The sequence below is a fragment of the Lissotriton helveticus genome, chromosome 5_1 (genome assembly GCF_964261635.1).
Source record: "Lissotriton helveticus chromosome 5_1, aLisHel1.1, whole genome shotgun sequence".
In the NCBI taxonomy this organism is placed as follows: Eukaryota; Metazoa; Chordata; class Amphibia; order Caudata; family Salamandridae; genus Lissotriton; species Lissotriton helveticus.
This window is the reverse complement of record NC_136065.1, coordinates 1,423,180,791-1,423,201,158: the sequence shown is the minus strand read 5'-3', so window position 1 is coordinate 1,423,201,158 and position 20,368 is coordinate 1,423,180,791. Positions and strand designations below refer to the sequence as shown.

General features: G+C 43.7%; 1 protein-coding gene across 1 annotated transcript in view; it reads right to left on the bottom strand.

Annotated features, from left to right (window-relative positions):
• Positions 1-20,368, bottom strand: part of BCL2L15 (BCL2 like 15) — a 149,964-nt gene that overhangs the window by 16,807 nt on the left and 112,789 nt on the right. Inside the window, exon 2 of the mRNA XM_078644423.1 lies at positions 11,199-11,314. Within this exon, the coding sequence (XP_078500549.1) occupies positions 11,199-11,314 (116 nt within the window). The remainder of the gene's footprint in view (positions 1-11,198; positions 11,315-20,368) is intronic.

The following is a 20,368-nucleotide window of genomic DNA, read 5'->3' as shown; positions in this document are numbered from 1 at the left end:
TCTCCAAATCCCCAGTGGGTCTGCAAAAACTCTTGGACCGATTTAGCTCCTTCTGTACCAATAGAGGCTTAATTATCAACACCTCGAAAACTAAACTGATGGCATTTTCCCCCTCTAAAAGATTTAAAAATAACTTTCTGCTTAACGGGGCCCCCCTGGAGATGGTCGATTCATTTGACTATCTTGGAGTTCGCATTAACAGTCGAATGTCTTGGAAGGACCATCTGGCCAAAATGTTACTCAGTCACCAAAGAGTATCTGGGGTGACTCTGAGGGAGCTCCGCGAGTCACGTAGTAAACCTGTTTCCCCGGCCATGGCGATTTATGAGGGTCAGATTCTCCTGGCGGCATTATATGGCTCCGAGCTCTGGGGGTTCGAAAATGTGTCAGATCTTTCCACAGCAGAAAATAGTTTTCTGAGGAAGGTGGTGGCTCTCCCCGCTTCCACACCACTGATCCCCCTGAGACTAGATTTGGGCAGAAGAGCCCTTAAGGATTTGGTGAGACTACGCCCATTGCTCTTCTGGTCCCGTTTAAGAAGGACTGAGGAGCTTGCTAAATATGCTGAAGGGTTGGATGATCTTCTTCTGCTTGACACTGGAAACAAAATAGGATGGCTGAATAATGTGAGAAACCTGGTTCTCAAATTAGGACTAAGTGATGCTTGGGAGTCTCAAACGCCGCCGCCCAAGGAAGTGATTAAAAAACTATATTGGGATTGGGTACAGAGCAAGGCACTGAGTGGTTTGGATGGAGGTTCACTCACGGAGCGATTTTTGCAAATTAAATGGGTGAAAAAACTGGAACCCTTCCTTGACCTGATAACCAAACCTCTAGATAGAGCGCTATATCTAAAACTGAGGTATGGGACGCTCCCGGTGTATGACTTTACGGCGAGGTGGTCCAACTCTGGTGCCCCACTGCGTTCGTGTCCAGGCTGTGCAGCACCCAAGGAGACTGTGGCCCACCTATTCTTTGCCTGCCCTGCCTACAAAGTGGCCCGGAAAATCTGGCTGAAACCTGTGTGCAGGGAGTTGGGGTTGAGGTGTCACAGTCAGGCACTACGTGTAATTTCTTCAGATTCATCATCCACCTTCATGATATGCGGGGTGGCAAAATTTCTGGGTAGTGTGTGGGTGACGCGCTCCCGGTTACTGAAATTGCATTCTAGGGAACTAACAGTCTGATGTTGTAACCGTTGTAGTAAGCTAGTGACTGTGGTGCATTCCTTAAACCCAGGACTCTTTTTTATATGCCGTTGCTTTTTATAGTTTTTAGCGGGAGAATTGACAAAGTATAAAGTATTATGCATATGTATTCTTTTATGGTGATCACATTTGCCGAATAAAGATTATTATAACGTTAACATTTGATAAATGTTTCTTAACAATGAAATTGGTGATGGTAGCGGGAGTATCCCCAAGAACATATGTGAATATGGGGAGGACCACCAATTCAACCATATAAATTCTGACCCTTAGAGAGAGATGCAGCTAGGACTATTTGCCATATTCTGCTTTGGTGCGAGCTATGAGTGGTTTATTGTTATTCAGAACCATACAATCTCATTCTGCTCATAAGCATGCCAATGTATTTCATCCATGCAGGGGTCCTCTTGAATTGATACCCTGAGAGGGCTTCTTTGGTTGTGATCCTTGACATAGGTAACACTTCACTTTTTCCCCAGTTAACTTTGTATCCTGAAATTGCTTGAAAGTAGGCAATAATGGCCATGAGGGCAGGGAGGGCGTTCTTGGAATTGGTAATATTGAAAAAGTTAATGTCAATATAAATAACGATACATTCATGTATAAAAATGAAATCACACCTTTATTGACAAATTTGGCAGTTGGGAACTCCAAGTCAACCCTGACTCAGAAGTACGTAGTCAGGCAGTCCCTGAGAACCAGGCACCACGTCACTGATTGACAAGTGACAGGTGGGGTGGCATGTAGCCAGCAGACAAACATGCAAACAGGAAACCCCAGGTCAGTACCACAAATAGGCACAGCAACAATACAATGGTCCAGGGAGATAGGCCCCGATGAAGCACACATGGCTAGAGGGATGCACTCATTCCCAAAACACCATAAAGTCAGATGCCACATGTAGTTAGGTACACATAGCTAATTAGGATACAGCACACATAGTAAACACAGTGATCACACGCTCCCCATTCCGGGCATCTGGCCATGTTACCCAATGGCCGCATTGTGCCCACACAAGGTCGAGGCCCACCTGGATTCCTCATCCAATACATTAATTTATGACTCCAAAGACAGAGGTTCACATTCCTTACCAAAAAAGGATCTCTGGGGCTATTTTATTGCATTCAATGAACTGCGTATATAAATCTGTGTTAGACTGATCGTAAATTGAGGCAGTCCTCATACCCTGTGCCTGTGGCTGTTATCCCGGCCGCACTGTTTAATGAAACAAACTGTTCCTGTTTTGTCAAATGCCTCTTGTCTCTTGTTTTTCAAGGTATTTCATGTTCAAGTAACAAGATCAGTAAGCGTTAGTAGGATGTCATCCACATACAGTATGTTGGAGGAATATCCCCCGGTATTAGAATCCCCACCACCTTTTCAGGTTGGCGCATGGCTGCTGCCAATGGCTCAAGAGCCAAGAGGAACAGCAAGAGTGACAATGGACACCCCTGGCTTATCCCCCAGCACACCAGAAAGCCATCCGACAGGAAATCTCCACAGTTGACTTGAGCAATATGGGAATCACATAACCAATTAACTTTGGGAATTTGAACAAAAGTTCATTTAATCTGATCAAACGCCTTCAAGGTGTCAAGAGACTATGGTTATTCATAGTAGGTCAGATAAAGTACTAGGTGGGTCCTGGACGATCAAATTGGGCACAAAACCTAACAGAATATGATGAATACGAGTTGGATGACCTATTTAAGGTGGTAAGTTAATATGCCACCAATAGTTTAATTTCTCCACTAAGAAGAGAAATGGGGTGGTATCTGCTACTCAACAAAGAGTCCTTGCCCTCCTTCGGGAGAACTGTTATCAAAGCCTTATTAGAAAGAACTTGCGGACTACCCGACTGTTCCTCCTCCTTATAGGCTGCATGTGGAGAATGAATTACTTCAGTTTTGGTTCAGTTATAGAATTCTGCAGGGAATCTATCTTCCCCAGGAGCTTTATTATAGGGTAGGTAGTCTATGACTTATACTATCTCCTCTTTTGGTATCTCTCCCTCAAGCAGGTGTCTGCTCTCCTCATTAAGTCACGGCAAGTTATGCCATCAAAGAATCTGTCCATTTTGTCAGCATCCTCCTCAAACTCAGGGGTGTACAAGCCTTTGTAGTAAGTAGCAAATGTGAATGCTATTTCCTGTGGCACCCTGACTATATGTCCCCCTGGAGTCTTTGTGGCAGGGATGGCCATCAGTGACTCCCTCTGTTAGGGCTGTACAGCAAGCAGTCTTCCCACTTTCTCCCCTACTCGTAATGATGGGCTTTGAGTCTGTAGTACATATACACTGGTTTGGAGGTTTAAAGGGCTATAAGGTTCATTTTAGCTTTCTCAATTTGGTCCCTGTTCAAGTCAGTGGGGTGAGTATAGTATATAAGCAAGTCAATGCTTTAATGTCATATTCTAGGGCTGCTTATCGTTTAATGTTCCATTTGTTATTTACAGCTGTGTAACATATTGCTTGTCCTCGGATGGTGGTTTATGTAACTGCCTATGTTGTCACCTATGCAAAAGAAACAATGGATGGAATGCTGGACAATGCAAACATTCACCCCAAGTCACAAGGATCTGGGTTTAATCCATCATTCTTTTGTCCACTACACAACCCCAGTTTGGACCCAGCCTTATGCAAATAAGTCTTCACCCTGTTCCTTGTGGGAACAGACCAGCCCGAACTGCCAAACCAGGTCCTCCCTGGACCGGAAACAAGCATCCTGGGACTGATTTCAGGGCATCACCGTTCGTCAGCTAGGCTGGCTTGAATCCAGTGGTGTAGTGAGCACGAGACCCACGTCTGGGCATACCCTTCCCACTTAGGGCGACATATGCAAAAGAAACAATTGATGTACTGAATGCTGGGCAATGTAAACATTCACCCACAGTCACAATGTTCTGGGTTTAATCCATCATTCATTTGCTCACCACACCACCCCAGTTTGGCCCCAGACATATGCAAATCAGTTTTGACCCTGTTCTTTGTGGGACCAGTCCAGCCTGAACTGCCAAGCCAGGTCTTCCCTGGACCGGAAACAAGCATTCTGGGACCGGTTTCAGGGCATCAACCTTCATCAGCCAGGCTAACTAAATCCAGTGGTATAGTGAGCAAGGGACCCACGTCTGGGCATACCCTTCCCACTAGGGTGACATATGCAAAAGAAACAATTGATGGACGGAACACTAGACAATGCAAACATTTACCCCCAGTCACAAGGATCTGGGTTTAATTCATCATTCTTTTGCTCACCACACCACCCCAGAATGTATGACATTGTTCTGCATTCTGTCCATCAATCGTTCTTTTTGCATTTGTCACCCCAAGTGGGACGGGTATGCCCAGACGTGGGTCCCGTGCTCTCTATGCCACTGGAGTCAAGCTATCCTTGCTGATGAGGGGTGAAACCTAACTTAAATATGTCGAACAGATGTTTACCAATCTTACAAAGTTTACCATAGAGAGCAAATGCACTTTAGCACTGAATAGCATTGATAAAGTGCACAGAGTCCAAAACCCACCACCAACAGGTCAGACAATAATATACCGGAGGAAGGCAAACAGTTCTTTGCTGACCCTGTAAAAATAGCCAAGTCCAACAGTTAGCAAAATGTTTCTAAGTCCTAGGTTTTAGGATTTGTTAGGAGGAGTTCACTTTAACACCTGCCAATGGCCCCATATCATAGGGACAGCACGTACTGTAGGTACCATTTGTATGCCCATTACCATCCTGTGGTTGGCAGAAACCCCTGGCCACTCCCTAGCTAATTGGACAAATGTTCCCATGGGTGGCCCTATCCACTTTTTCAGAACTTTGTGTGTGTTTTACTGTAAGCAATCCTACAGTGCCATCTCTTCCCAAAACCAACATGACAGAACCTTTCCTCCCTTGTGCAGAGCTCCTGTACCAACTAGAGACGTGAGACCTGGGAAATGAGCACCCCTCCTCTGCAGTCGCTCAAAACTAGTTGATGGGGATTTTCCTCTCTTACTGGGCCTGGTGCCTGACTGGTTAGGTGGATAAAACAAAGGGAGCAGGCTCAGGTGTAAGCTGCATCTGCCTGTGCAAACTGCTATGCACAGCTCAGAGGGTTTGACTGTCAGAGAAACAGAACACATCCCCACACCCAAGGCCTAGCTCAGGGAGCAACTTAATCTCTCATCAGGGGAGCTATTCAACTTTTTGGGTGTCAGTTGGTAGCAGATGGGCTTCAAGAAACATTAGCTTTAGTATCTTCTCTAAAACATTTATTACAAGTCTAATTTTCCAATGAATTGGGCCTGTAATAAACATTTGTTAAAGTGCTAATAGGAACTCAGCAGTTGCTTCCTATGTGAAGATAGCAAATATTAAATGTAATATTTAATGTTTTATCCCAATGCTTTCCTATGGAACAGCTATTCTTGCTACAGTGAAAATAACTGTGACAACTTTTACACTATAAGGACGTTTAACTTCAAATTGCTACATGTCCTACTTTTGTAATGCGCCTTGCCTTATAGACATTTAAGGCCTACTTAGGGGTGATGTATTCATATTGAAAAGAAGGGTTTAAGCCTTTCAAAATTGGATATTTTCACTGACTGAATTTGCAAATTAAACCTGCATGGCCAAGCTATTGGTGGCAGGCCTGAAGCCACGTTTACATTGCCTCTATAATGTATAGCAAAATGAGTGCTTCAATCCACTTGTGGTATTTCATTTACAGGCCCTGGGTACACTGTGGTATCATATGGCTAGGCCTTATAGGTAAGTTAAGGATGTCAATCAGGGGGGTGTCAATTTCACAATTTTGAAAGAGGGAGTACAGGTTATTTATCACTAATTAGCCGGGGTAAATGTACACTGTTCTACAGCCAATTAAAACAGTCAAGGCAAACATCTGATGTGGTGTCACGCAAAAGATGGTCATTCCCAACAGATACTGTTCCACCACCTGGGATGGGGGTCACAAAGCTAGGTCTGGTGGCACAGTAGTATAAGGCATTCTTTCCAGAGATCTTAGTTTTACTTCATGGCCACATGTTCTAATTCTGATGGGTCCACATAGCCTTTCACCCTCTGTGGTCAATAATATGAATAGCTATGAGTTGGGTAATGATAAAGCACCTTTTGTTCAGAGCCAACATTCTCCAATGGGTTACTGTGCACTTTACAAATACACACATTATGGTATGTGATTAATGACAAACAAATCACCCTTAAAATAATTGGCGCAGAACACCCATACATGTAAAGACTAGATGACTATCTCTGTTCCAAAGATACTTGGATGATGCGTAACCACCTAAAGCTAAGCACCAACAAAAGACAGAGATTAAGATCTGAGGGCAATGCCACAAACAAGCCTATAGCTATATGGCACAAGGAATTTGATTTCCCAAATGCCACTTCAAGAGAGATGAAGAACTTAGATGCAATCATGGATTCAGTTTTATCCCGGATACCACGTCACTAAGGTCACAAGAGGACATTCGTTACAATGAAAACACTGTACTGCATCTTGAAATTTCTTGGATTGGAACAAAAGCTACAAGTTAACCTGAAACTTGTGATCTGCAAGCTCATGCCAATAGCCTATAATTTGGTGCACCCGTTTCATCATACACAAACTACAAAGTATACAAAATGCTGCATCAAGACTCTTCCTCCTCTACCTTCCCCTCAGAGAACACATGGTGTGAATTTTGCAAGCACTTCACTAATGCTGATAGCTAGTTGATTAATATTCAAGATACTCTGCATCGTCCACAGAGCCTTCCACTATACTTTCAAATACATTTTAAGCAATCCAGATAAACAGGACTTTATGTGACTCAATGGGAAAGAGCAGAGGAGAAGCCCTACTTTGGGAGAATGCTAGAGGGGTATGATGATGCCCAATAGCACAACTATGGACAGAAATTCTAAGGGCTTGGGATCATCCAGAAGGAGAACTGAGTGAGGACACTAAGGACCAATCAGTACTGACCAAGGGAGATGAGGGGGCCCCTACTGGGATCCACCAGGAGATGTCACACATTAAATTGGAGGCACTTCCACCGGCACTTCCACAGCCCTCTAATGATTAGGTTGAGTTGAGGTCAGACCCTCCAGCACCTCTTGAATTGTTGTAGAAGCTTAGACCCCACTGGTGAGGTCCTTTGTCAATGGCTCGGCGGCAGCTGTTGGGCTGTTTCCCCCCAACATCCCCATTCCCACTGGCCACATTTGAGAATAGACTTTACCTACAACAGCAGGTGGGAGCAGATGTTTGCCTGAGTTTGTAACCCTGTGCCCTTTTAATTTGTTTTTTCTCATTTCTTTCTTGTTGCATTATTGGACATTTATCAGGTGCCACAGTTATCCTCCCTTCATTTCTCTCCTTTCTCACCATTTACTTCGATGGACATTCCAGTCTTGACACCCAAAAGGATGAAGATTGTACGGGGCTTACTTATGAGCCCTTGTGTCACTTTTGCGCTGCTGGTGCGTCAATTTTTGTGACGCACCAGCGGCGTAAAAAATGAGCCTTGTTGCACTATATTTACAAAGTGACGCATTTACCTAGATGCATCAGTTTGTAAACCCCTGCGCCACATTATACCTCCGCCAGGTATAATATATGCGGGGGGCGTTCCGACGCAAGAAAGGGTCATAGAAGTGACGCAGTGAAATCTATAAGATTTCACTACGCCACTTTTAGGACACAAATGCGTTAAGGCAGGTGTAATGACCTATTACTGGAGTTGCGTAACTTTTGTGACACACTCAAGCAATGCGTCATTTTTGCGCCTACAGATACATCAGAAATACTGACGTATCTGTAACTCCTTGCGACATGATGTGTCATACTGTAAATATGACGCATCATTGGTGTCTCAGGGAGGGCGCAATGAAAAGTGACGCATCGCGATGCATCACTTTTCATAAATGAGGTACTATGTTTATTGTGCATAGAACGTTTTATTGCCCACAATCGCTTGTATCTTTCCTGGACATCTGAAATTTGTAATACCTTGATTAATTCAGTCATTTTCTGTGACTGTCTACACTCTCAGGTGTCTATTATAAAAGCAAATGAAAGGTGTTTTAAAAAAAAACAGGACTCTATGTTCTAGGCTAGCGCCTTAGATGATTACACTGTCTTACGATAAGCCATCAATGACAGTAGCTGCTTTTTCGGTTCAAGTGCTCAAGCGCTCAAACACCTTGCCATGAGATATTCAGTAGCAAATAAAGTTCAGAAGAGAGGTGAAAACCTGTGTGTTCCTGAAATAACTACATTAACTGCTACCCCAGGGGCAAAACACAGAATAACCCACATATCAGCACAAGTATGACCCTGTACTATAAGATAACCCTGGGCAGCAGATCACACCAAGAAGGCAGACAGAGGGACTGCTACCTTGATAGTAGCAATGGTGCCAACAAATTGATAGGATAGATTATCTAAGCAATGCTATACACAAGTTCTGCTACTCCAACCAACATTAGAAGCATGTGCTAACTCGACACCTGAAACACGCTTCTCGGCTGGTGGAACTTAGAACTCGAAACCATGCTCAAATATAAATAATATGGTTAATAATGTCTCTCCTACCGCTTACTTCCAACCACCCGAAGAGTGATATTAACTTCAGAAATTCAAACAGTTCTCCCTGTTCCACTCTGATATAAACTTCTTGACAACATGTATCATTTACCACTTCGCTTCCTGATTCCAGTCATTAAGGGGAAAGGCATATAATACATGAATTAGAGAACGCGGACACATCCAATAATTCAGTGCTAATCAAACAAACTGCAGATATCTTCTACACTGCTGGCCATCCGAGGACTCCAACAAGGTCCAACTTGCAGGTCCCAAATGGTGGCATTTTATGAGCACTGACATCCTATTAACCCCTTCGCTGCGGCGGCTATTCTGCTGCAGTGCTAAGCGGGAGGGGGGCCGCGCGGCGCTCCCGTGCTCGTGACGGAACCGCTCCGTCACGAGCCTCGGGTGCGCTGTGCTTGTGACGGAACGGTTCCGTCACGGCCCTGCCCGCCCAATAGAACCCTCAGCGCAGGCTCGGGATTCGCGCCGCGCAGGCGCGCGAGGGGGCCGTTACGGAACCGTTCCGTCACCAGCACAGAACACCCGAGGCTTGTGACGGAACGGTTCTGTCACAAGAACGCAAGGGGTTAAAGTCAATGATGCAAAGGATGAAATTAATACAGAGCATCTTGGGAAATTACACCCATATTTACAATCGTACAAAGGAGGCCAGCAACACAATCCTCCAGGTAGATCTCTGTCTTGCTTTACTCTACATTACTTACCTCCCCAAATCAATACAATGTCTGAGTGGTCCACAATCAGCAAAGACACCGTACACTAGATTTAGAACATTAAAAATGGAGAAAAAAATACAAACCTAATAAAGGGACCTGCAGAGAAACCCAGAGCTGCAAGCATTTGAACAAAATTATAAAATGCATATTTCTCACATTCCTTCATCCATCACACCACCACACCACGCACTGTATCCGCACTGTATCCCACTATTCGATAACCGCACCACAGTGGTCATCATGAAAAACAGGAGAACCAGGATGCTTGTTTACGGTCCATGGAGGGACCTGGCCTGGCAGTTCAGGCTGGACTGTTCCCATGAGGAACAGAGTCAAGAATGATTGCTGGGTCTAAACTGGGGTGTCCTGGTGAACAAAAGAATTAAGGATTTAACCCAGATCGCTTGACTGGGGGTGAGTGTTTGAAAGGTTTCAGCACTCCGTCCATCATCTTGTGTTTGGAACATGAGGACACTTCCCATGCATTCTCAAAACAAAGACAATTCCCTCGGGTACCCACACAGAGATAGCATGCGCTAAATAATGTCACAACAATACAATAAATAAGCAAAAAGTGATGCCTCCGCATTTATTTAGTAGGTCTTTCTCTATAGAGAGTTTCTACTAAAAAAACTTAGTATCAGTCGCTTCCTGCAGTTAAGCATAAGATGGCCGAGCAAATGACCGTGCCCATAGGCTCCATAAAGCCCCCTCATCCTTCACATTGAAATGTATGGTGGGGGTCTATATATCAGGCACTTACAAGCATCTAACAGGGCTAAAAAATGTTGTGGTAAATAAAACTGGCAGGTATTATTTTTTAAACAAATTGAGTGTACACTTAGGGGCCGATTAGGATCGCGGTTTTCCCGCATCCTCCGGGCCGGCGGAAGCCACCGCCGGCCCAGAGGATGCGGGAAAACCGCTGGGGAGGCACAAAAGACCCACTGCCAAATTAGGATGGCGGTGGGTCTCAAAATCGGTCTGCAGCTTTTCGGCCGTGGTCGCCTTCCGACCGCGGCGGAAAAGCTCTAACATGGCTGGCGGTGTCTATCAGACACCGCCAGCCATATTAGGATGGCGGAAAACAGATGCCTTTCCGAGGCGGATTCTCCGCCGTGGAAAGGCATACGGTGAATTCTTTGGGGGCCCGTTGCGGGCCCCCAGGGTGAGTGGGTGGGTGGGGGGTGCACATGGGAGGTACCTATGGTACCCCCCTGCATTTGCGTGCACGAAGCGGCAGGCACCGCGCGGTGCCTGCCGCTTTGTGCATGCAAATGCTAAGCATGCATATTTAACCTTGCGGCGGGTGCTGCTTCAAGCAGCACCCGCCGCATTGTTAAATATTGAGGATGTGACCGCCAGGCTGGCGGTCACATCCTAATTGCACTGGAGGGACCGCCACTGCCCCTGCGGACGGTCCCTCCTCCTCTAGGGTGGCGGACGGACGCAGGTCCGTCCGCCATCCTAATGAGCCCCTTAGTTCGATAAACAAATTTCACCACATGGAAGGTGCGAGAGCAAGTTAAAATAATAAAAGTTCAAATTTTCATTAGTTGAACTAACTGTTACGCATTTAAAAATGACAAAGCCTCTCGTTGACCATGAATTATATAGTGAAAATATGGAAGCCACAAACAAAGTTAATTCCACTTTGAAACGTTATACCTACATTGACAGGTTCTTCAACAAACTGTTTTGCTTGTGATCTGATGTCTTCATCCAGCTGGTCACCCACGGCGCGCAGACGGCTGGACACAACGTAAGGGTCAAAGTCATCCTCTTGCTCTGCAATGAAGGTAGTCATTTTAAACTTTCCCAGACTTCTGCCCGAGGTTTGGCAGTATAAAGCACTTTATTGTTTATGTTTCAAATTCCAACTTTTTTACTCACTGAAACGCATAATACGATATCGGGTCAATATTGTATTAAAACTGCCCACGCTGAATTACCCCTCCCAATTCATTCAAATGTATAAATGCTGATAAAAACACAAGCAGATCGTAACCAATATGCATTTGACTTAAATAAAGATAAGTAGCAAGTCATTAACCTTGAGATGCTATTGGACACTGGGCCCTACTCACAAACACGTGCTTCAGTGAACCTCATGACTCACTAATTGTCTCTCTAGTGGCCCAACTGAAGAGCCATCATAAAATCAGAGATGGGATCCCAGCTGGTACATCCATTTACAATAATGACTGAGTAATTCAAGGTAGGTCTGAACTATATCTCACCATTATTTAGAAAGGAAGGCTTTGAGATCAGCGTCATGAGATCAGATAACTGAAAACCAAAGTTGTAGCCTACATATGGAACTATCCTGCTTAATCTGTCAGGTGGCGCTTTGGCCTGCCATGTCAGAGGATGGCCTCTGCTCCTCTAGCAAAGGACCGCCCACCAGCTATAGAGATTGCTCAAAGCCTGGCAGAGATTTCTGTGCCTTCAGTGAGGCAGTCATGACTGCGGTTCTACAAAAGGCAGTGATTCTTTGCTGAGCAGACACCATGATACATGAGCCAGGTCAACAAAGTATTGTGTTCTAAAAGAACAAGCTTCCCAAGTGCAATCTCTTAAAGAAGAAAAGAACAAAATCCCCAATGTGCAGGGACCTTTCTACATTTATTTGGCGGCCATTCTGCAATATTCCTACCTGCTGGTCCCAGGAGGTTAGGGAACAATTGATGGTTGCCCAACCTAACTAAGAAGGGGCATCTGTCACCATGACTTGAGAGCCATGTGGCAGAGGGGCTATCAGGTCAAAGGTTTCCATCATCAGATCCATGTGAGTCTCCATAATTAGAGAGTATGTGGTTCCACCATCTCAAAACTGGACAGTAGAACTGAAAGACTATGGAATGGTGTATCAGCAAGATTACACTGGGTCAACTGTTCCACCAAACTCTTAGGCCCCGATTCACAAAGCTAAAGTTGGACAAAAGTCTAACTTTACGACTTTCGGTAGTCACAAAGGACGTTTACTGCTTGTAAATTCCCTTAGAGACAACTGAAAGACATAAAGTTAGACTTTGGGTATTTGCAAAGGGCATTTACAAGTAGTAAATGCCCTTTGTGAATACCAAATGTCAGAAAGTTAGACTTTTGTCTAACTTTACCTTTGTGAATCGGGCCCTTAGTGACCCCATAGATCTGTTAATAGCATGGTCATGTCTTTCTTTGTACACCATTTGTGGCTTCGATAGCAACAGAACTAATCTAGTGGCTAAACTACCCACTATGGAACTATCAGGTAGATGCATCATGCATTTTTGTGAGCGCAAACGGTGCGAATCGCAAAATTCGGCCGTTTGCGCCCGCAAAAATGGCATTTGAAATGCATCAAGGGATCAGGTAATCCCAATTTAAGAATTCGCAAATAATTGCGAGTTCTCAAATTGCGATTGCATTTAAGGAATCGCAATTTGTGATTCCTTAAATGCAATGTACGAATCATTCCAAGATTACGAATTCGCAATCTGGGGCCGCCATTTATCGCGAAGTGGTAAATAGCAAAAACTTAGAAATATGCACTTTAGTGCATTTTTCTAAGTTGTATGTTACACACACACATGTCCTTCAAACATGTGTGTGCGCAACATCAGTTAACATTACCATTTCAGGGGTGCAACAGGGTGTCCTTTGGACACCCTGGCACCCTTGAAATTGCGGCACATTTGCGATTCGCTAATTGCTAATCGCAAATAAGGAATGACTTCCTGAATGGAAAAGCCATTCCTTATTTGCGATTAGCAATTAGCGATACGCAAATAAGGAATCAGTAGAAATCGCAAATAATATTGCGATTCCTACATGCATCCCGTTTTGCGAGTCTTTAATAGCGAATCCTTAAAATTCGCTATTAAGGACTCGCAAAACATAACTTTGATGCATCTGGGGGTATGAGACTATTGTTCAATGTTCCCTTTCCGCTTGACCAACATTGGGTGATCCTAAGCAAATCACTTAATCTTGCTTTGCTGTTTGCGTCCCTCCCAAAACTGAGATAAGATCATCTAAAAACCATTGTTATGTGTGATATAAACAATGGAACATTTTGATTTTAAAGTGTATCACATTTCGGAATTCAGCGTGAATCTGTTTGTGTTTAATTTTGCAAAACGATCCCAACTTATGCTTCTCATCTTAACCACTATGGTCAATATGCAAAACCAAAGCTACTTGGTCAAACAATTTCAGTAACAACATTTTATATTGAGTTCAAAAAACGAAACTGTTGTGATAATGTAAATGTCTCAAAAATGTTTACAACCCTTTATTATGCACATATTAAATGTATTCGCGAATCTGTCATGATCCTAGTGACTAACAAACGGGACTGGATGTATTGTAGTCTAATTACTAGATTCTTCATAACGTTCATCATTATCAAGCTCTTTTATTCGAATCTCTTAATTTCATAATTACAGTAGAAAAATCATAATACAGACATAAAAATGTTTGGGTATATTTGCTAGTATGTTAAACACACCAATACATCATCAATCTGCCTACTCATAAAAAATGTATCTCTGACCCACTGCCTCATCCAATTTCTCTAGTCCACATTCATTATAAGTTTATTTTGGCTGTGTCCAAATGGCTTAATTTAGGCCTATCTATGGTAGACCTACTTTATTTACAGTTGTCTGCTGTGTTGACAGGTGTTTTCCCCAAAACAGCTCCTCTTCCAAAGAAGTGAGATGCTGCAATGAAGAAAGCAGTGATACCAGGTCTACCATGCTGTGATGGTATAGTTGACCCATTGTTACTTCTATTCTTGGTGGAGACAGCCCCAAAGAAACAAATGTATGTACCTGGCAAATTGGGAGTTTTCTTCCAACATGTAGGGGACATATGTCCACTGTTACCGTCTAAAATAAGCACACCTGGACAGAGAAAAGCTGATGGACACAGTGCTGGAAGGGTAACACTAAATACGGTGAGGGTGACCCCTCCACCAACATAATCACTAGTGGTAGGAGCGCTAAAAGAGTTTTGCTGCTGGCTTGGTTAAATCGCCATCATGTGACTTATATATGAGGCAGTGGATATGCCAGATAGGTATATACGACAGTTGCCAATTTTTGGTGACTGCTCTCTTACCCACCACTCTAAATAAAGAAGTAACGTATGTTTTTCTTCCATTCTGGTTTTCGTTAACCTCTTATCACCATTTCAAACAATAATCATTTCATATTTTCTAGGACCTCTCTGCTGCTTCTGGCAGGTATGATTCTTTTCTGTGCTCTCTCTCCATTTGTGATTTCTGGTACTTCACTTTCTTATTTTTTCTCCTACAATTCATGTTGATTTGTCTCTATATCTTTACAACCTTCTGATTATTGCTCAGTCTTTTTCAGGGTAGTGCAAAGCACTTCCTTTCGATCTTGAATATCATTTAGATTGCTTCAATTAACTCTATTTGGTCTATGCAGACGACTGCCGCATTTCTCCTCTTTCACTTTCTATAACTCTTCATCAATGGTAACAGTTTTAAATGTCTCATGTATTGCTGGCATAACATTTGTAGGAAAGGCATCCTTTTTGTCATGATCACCCCCATTTTGTGATTAATACTGGTGGTCACTGGTTCAGAAAGTGCCCATAACTCTGTCCTTAAAAGGTATATGATAATTGGTATGATTCTAATTGTCAAAGACAGCCTACCTCTGTATCCCTTTTATATAGTAGGGTATATAGGTTTAGAGACACCAGTGGACTTAATGCATGCACTGCTGTGGTGTCTGGTGTCATTTTAAAACAAGTCCTGCCTAGGAGGCTGCTTTAAAATAAAACTGTGTCCAAGTTTGAATTTGGAATTAAAATCACTTCAAAAGTGCAAAGCTACCTTTTTATGACATATACGTCGCCCCGCGAGGCCCCAAGGATAGGGCAGGTACATTATAAAATATGTTTTATATGCCCTGGTTGGGAAAAACAGGCAAAGTAATGTTTCCCCATTGTAGTGCTGCTAACCCCATAGGCTAACATGGGACAGCTTTATAAAACTTTATTAAAGTCTAACTTTTCTTAGGATTTAGCTAGTAATATGATTCAAAGTATCAAAATAATGTTTACAATAAATCCAACAACTTGCTGAGGTTGGGTTTATTATACCTATTTCAGGAAAGTGGTTTTAGACCATATACTCCTGAAGTTACCTAAACCAGCCCTGTAGCATCCTCTTTTTATTGGTCAGCCTTTGAAAGACTGAGCCAAAATGCTCTGTATGCATTAATCGGGTACAATTGTCTGTTAATGAGAGACAGCAGTCAAACAACACAGTCATGGAGGTATATTTATTTAAGCTTAAGCCTGAGAGATACCAAGCATTTCAGCTTTCAAGTAAACTATGCCAAGCACAGCTACGTATATAGTTTGAACATCATTGACATATATTGAAATAGCTGATTTAGATATGCACGCATATAATAGATTGTGCAAGTTAAGCTGAAGTAAAATATTGACAAGAATCTTATTACAGCATGAATACATTCTCACAAGCTGAGGACAGGTGCAGTTTCAACGTCTGCTGTTTGACATCCTTTAATTTCTACCTAACCCTTCAGTTCTTGAAACACAAGGAGAAACAGGCAAGAAAAAACAGTTCATGGACTTTTACCCTCCTTGGCCTAACTGCAAATGCCAGGGTATGTACAGCTGCGGTGGTTCATGAAATCACGATGTAGACGACAACATGAAGGACAGTTAATGTTGTCAGTTATGCTCTCACAGTTCCCTGAGTAGGTGTGAAGATGCCTGGGGCGGAAATAATACAAATAATAACACAAACTATATACGTGGGTGGGTGTGAACAAAAAAGGACCAGACAAAATCAAGGTGGAGCATTGAACTGTTAGAGCAAGAACCCTCACTCATCTGAAAGTGACATGCTTCGTCATAGGGTTCCCTCCTCATACTGAGACCGCAAGGAACCCAGTCTGGGCTGTAACTCCCAAAGGGAGGAGTGGAGAAGTTTTGAGATAAAGTTGATGTATCGGAGTGAGGGGCAGTGCAGAATAGGTGAAAAAGGTGTAGACTAAAACTGTCTCATGGTGGGTGAAAATAGTCCTTTATTCTGGTGCCACCATTGGATAGAGTTAAGAACTAAGTGGATAGGGATTGTTAGTATTGTCCTATTGTATGTGGTCAACATTTTTCTGCCAAATAAGACATGAAAAAGCTTAAGGCATTCATCAGGACCAAGGTATATATGTAAATCACTATTGTGATAGAAAAAATATAAGCACAGTCAACTTGGTGGCTATTTCTGTAGCCCGTCACTGCAGTAGGGTCCACTTAAAAACTCCTGAGCGTGTGTAAAAAAACTCCACTCTATTGTCATCAGTCCCCACTTGAAGTACAGAGCTCAGCTGCTTCCATATACTTCCTCATGTGTGGGGCTGGCGGCAGGGTCAATACAGCAATGTGGAAACAATAAAGCCATTTGGTGGGAGGCCAGGGAGAGGAGGAGGCTGGGGAGATAAGCTGGACTTCAAGTCAGGAGAACAGATGTTACAGGACTCAGACATGCACTCACCTCCTTGATACCCAGCCAGAAGTGAGCCCCCTTGATTAGATTAGGAGAGTGGCTGGAAGGGGAGTGTAGTTCAAAGTTAGTCACACCTCTGGGTTGGGTTACACTAACACACACACTCCAAGGAGAAAATGTCTCCATTTGATTATTGTTACAATGGTGTATTCTGGGTCACAAATATGCCACACTTTACAGGAAGTGGTCTCAGCAGAGGGTGACAACTTTACATCTATTAGTTAGGGGACCCCGTCTTGCTAGCCCAGAATGGAAAATAAATATGGGAGGTTTGCAGAAGCCCCTCAGATCATTCCCTGGACCATCTGGGAAAAAGGACTGCCTTGCTGGAGCCTTGGACTGCAGCAAATAAGACTTACACTCAGAAGGACTGCACCTGCTGAACTCTCAAAAGTCCACCAAGAAAGGACTGTGCCTGCTCCAAGGAAAAGAAGTAGAGCCCCTGAACTGCAAGAGGTGGGCAAATGCTGGAAGAAGCCATCTGCAGCAGACCAAGAGAGTACTACTCCAGCTGACCATATACAACTGGATTTTCCTGGACTGCTTACGTGCAATGTGGAAAACTGAGTCCCAGACCCCAAGAGGCAATCCAGAGCTTCTGAACGTTTGGATGGTGCTGCTCAACACTTTACTGCACAAGGAACCCTCAGAAAAGTTCTTCTGAAAGTTTGAGAACCCTTTGCAAAGTTTTGGTGAAAAGCTGCAGAGGAATACCTGCTTGACGTCCGAATGTCAAGCCGCTGTCATCAAATTGAGAATCGGCCTGACCACACTAGTTTGACCCACTGAAAGCACCGTAGCTCCTTACCGAAGACACCAAGGGCAAAGACTTCCAGGGATCACAGAGGCATCGCGCTGCCTGAGGCCACTGTCATTGAGGCACAATCCAAATTCGAGGATTATGAGACACCCGAAGACTCTACGGGAGTCAAAAGGCTGAAAAAAGTCACAAAGGGGTCCATTACAATGTCGGACGGTTTGCGTCCGCCAGGCTGGCGGTGGCCACCGCCGGCCTGGCGGAGGCAAACCGCCCGACATCGCAAGCCCAAATCCCCCCCGCCCTATTAGGATGGCGGAGGGGAAGGTGGCGGTGCAAAATACCGCCCGCCTGTTTTCCGCCCCGGTCGCATTGCGGCCGGGGCGGAAAACAAGTAACATGCAGGCGGTGTCTGTTAGACACCGCCCGCAATATTACTATGGGCTGTCTTCAATGCCTTTCCGTGGCGGCAATGCCGCCACGGAAAGGCAGGCGGTGATTGCGGCGGGGGCCCCCAGAGTGACGGCCAGACGGAGGTGGCACACGGGGGGGTACCTGTGGTACCGCCCTGCATTTGCATAATCGCAGCGGCAGGCACCGTGCGGTGCCTGCCACTTCGATTATGCAAATGCGTGAATTTGTCTTTAACATTGTGGCGGGCGGTGCAGTGAGCACCGCCCGCCACAATGTTAAATTGAGGAATGTGGCGGGCGCATCCTAATGGCAATGTCGGGACCCCCGCCCTTTAGGCGGGCGGTCCCGAGTTCCGCTAGGGTGGCGGGCGGGCAAGGCCCGCCCGCCATCCTAATGTGCCCCTAAGTGAGAAGGCAAATCTTGGCCAGGACCTACCACTCAACCTAGCCGACCCGTGCTTCATCATAGCATGAAACTTTGCCTTTGTCCCAGTCCAGCGTGACCAGGTGGCCGCAAGTGGCTCTTTTAGCTTTTTGGTGCTAGAATGGACTTTTTTTTTTTAGTCTTTACAAATTTATAACTTCGGATTTTTGTTGCTTTGGTTTAATTTAAAGATAAAACTATTCTCCATTATTATAAATTGGTGTGTGATTTTTATTGTGGTATGGCCTTTACTTATTTACTGTTTTGATGATTTTAAATGCTTTACACTTGCCTGTTTCCTAAGTTAAGCCTTACTGCTCATGGCCAAGCTACCAAGGGTTGAGAAAGGACTGATTTATCGAGACATGACTGGACCTTATTAGTGTCTGTGGTATTATTACTAGCTGAAGGTGCATACCTCTACCTGCTAATAACTCACTTCCCAACCTTTCTAATCATGCTAAAATTGTGTTATACACCACCTCTTCTTTTTATACCTGTTTTCCATACACGTGTATCTCATTGCTCTTGGCCTCTTTCCACTGGGTACTACTACACTTATTCTCAATCTTCCTTCATTCACAATAAGTTTGTTACTTTTACTTGCAGTTTGCTGTCTTTTATAATCTATAAAATGTACTCTTTCTTTGACCATTCTAGCAGCCAATTGTTGAATTACCTCTCTAGTTTTCTTTAAGTCAAATCTCTGGTTTTCACAAATTATAGTTTAGGGTAAGTTATTTAACTTCATTGTATCATGAGAGAAAACCGAGACCAATTGCTTTGTGGTTGAGAGTTTTTTTTACAAGGCATTTGGTGCATAATCGTCTAGCAAACATCACTACCTCTGATAGCATTGTGTAATAGCTGGTTACTAAAGCGAATGTGTTGTTAATTGCATGTTGAGATGATAATTTGGTGTTTTGCCATTGAGGGATGTTAGACTATCCTGACTGTGACTTCCCTTAACAAACCTTTCTCTAAGACAATACTTCATTTATTTTTAAATAAAATAACTCTGGGTCTTTGCTGGTTAGTCCTAAAGGAATTAATAAGAGAACATCATGTTTGTGCCCTTCTGATTTGTGACCCTGAGCAATAAGTAATAACAAAATTGAAGTCCCCAAAAATAGAGAACAATAAAGATTGTTTTCCAGCAGGGGTTTTCTGGACCTCAAGTTCCGAGGGTTTCTGTGATTAGTGAATGTATTGTAATCACATGCTCATTGGAGTTTAAGATAAACTTGTTCATTCACATGAACCTAACTAAAAGAGTGATTAATTATGAACAGTTGTGACTAAATGAACCTGATATTAACCCCATAAGCATTGATTATAAATATAGCGTTGTGAGAGGAGCCAAGATGATTTGCTGAAAGCAGCAACTACCAAGTAACTATTGCAAACAGCTTCATGCAGCTACATGGTGCCTAGCAAAAAGTGGCCTCCTCTCCTCTCACCCCTCTCCATAAAGTTGGGCGAAGAATCTGGAAATAAAGATTGACAATCAGCTTTCAATGGAGGAGCAGGTGAAGACACTTGCAAGCTCCTGTTTCGGGACCATGCGGATGTTGAGAAAGATCTTCCCGTGGATCCCGCTCAGTACCAAGAAGACCCTGATTCAGGCGCTTTTAATTAGTCACCTTGATTACGGCAACTTCCTATTGGTGGGAATTAGGGAAGATCTTTTATC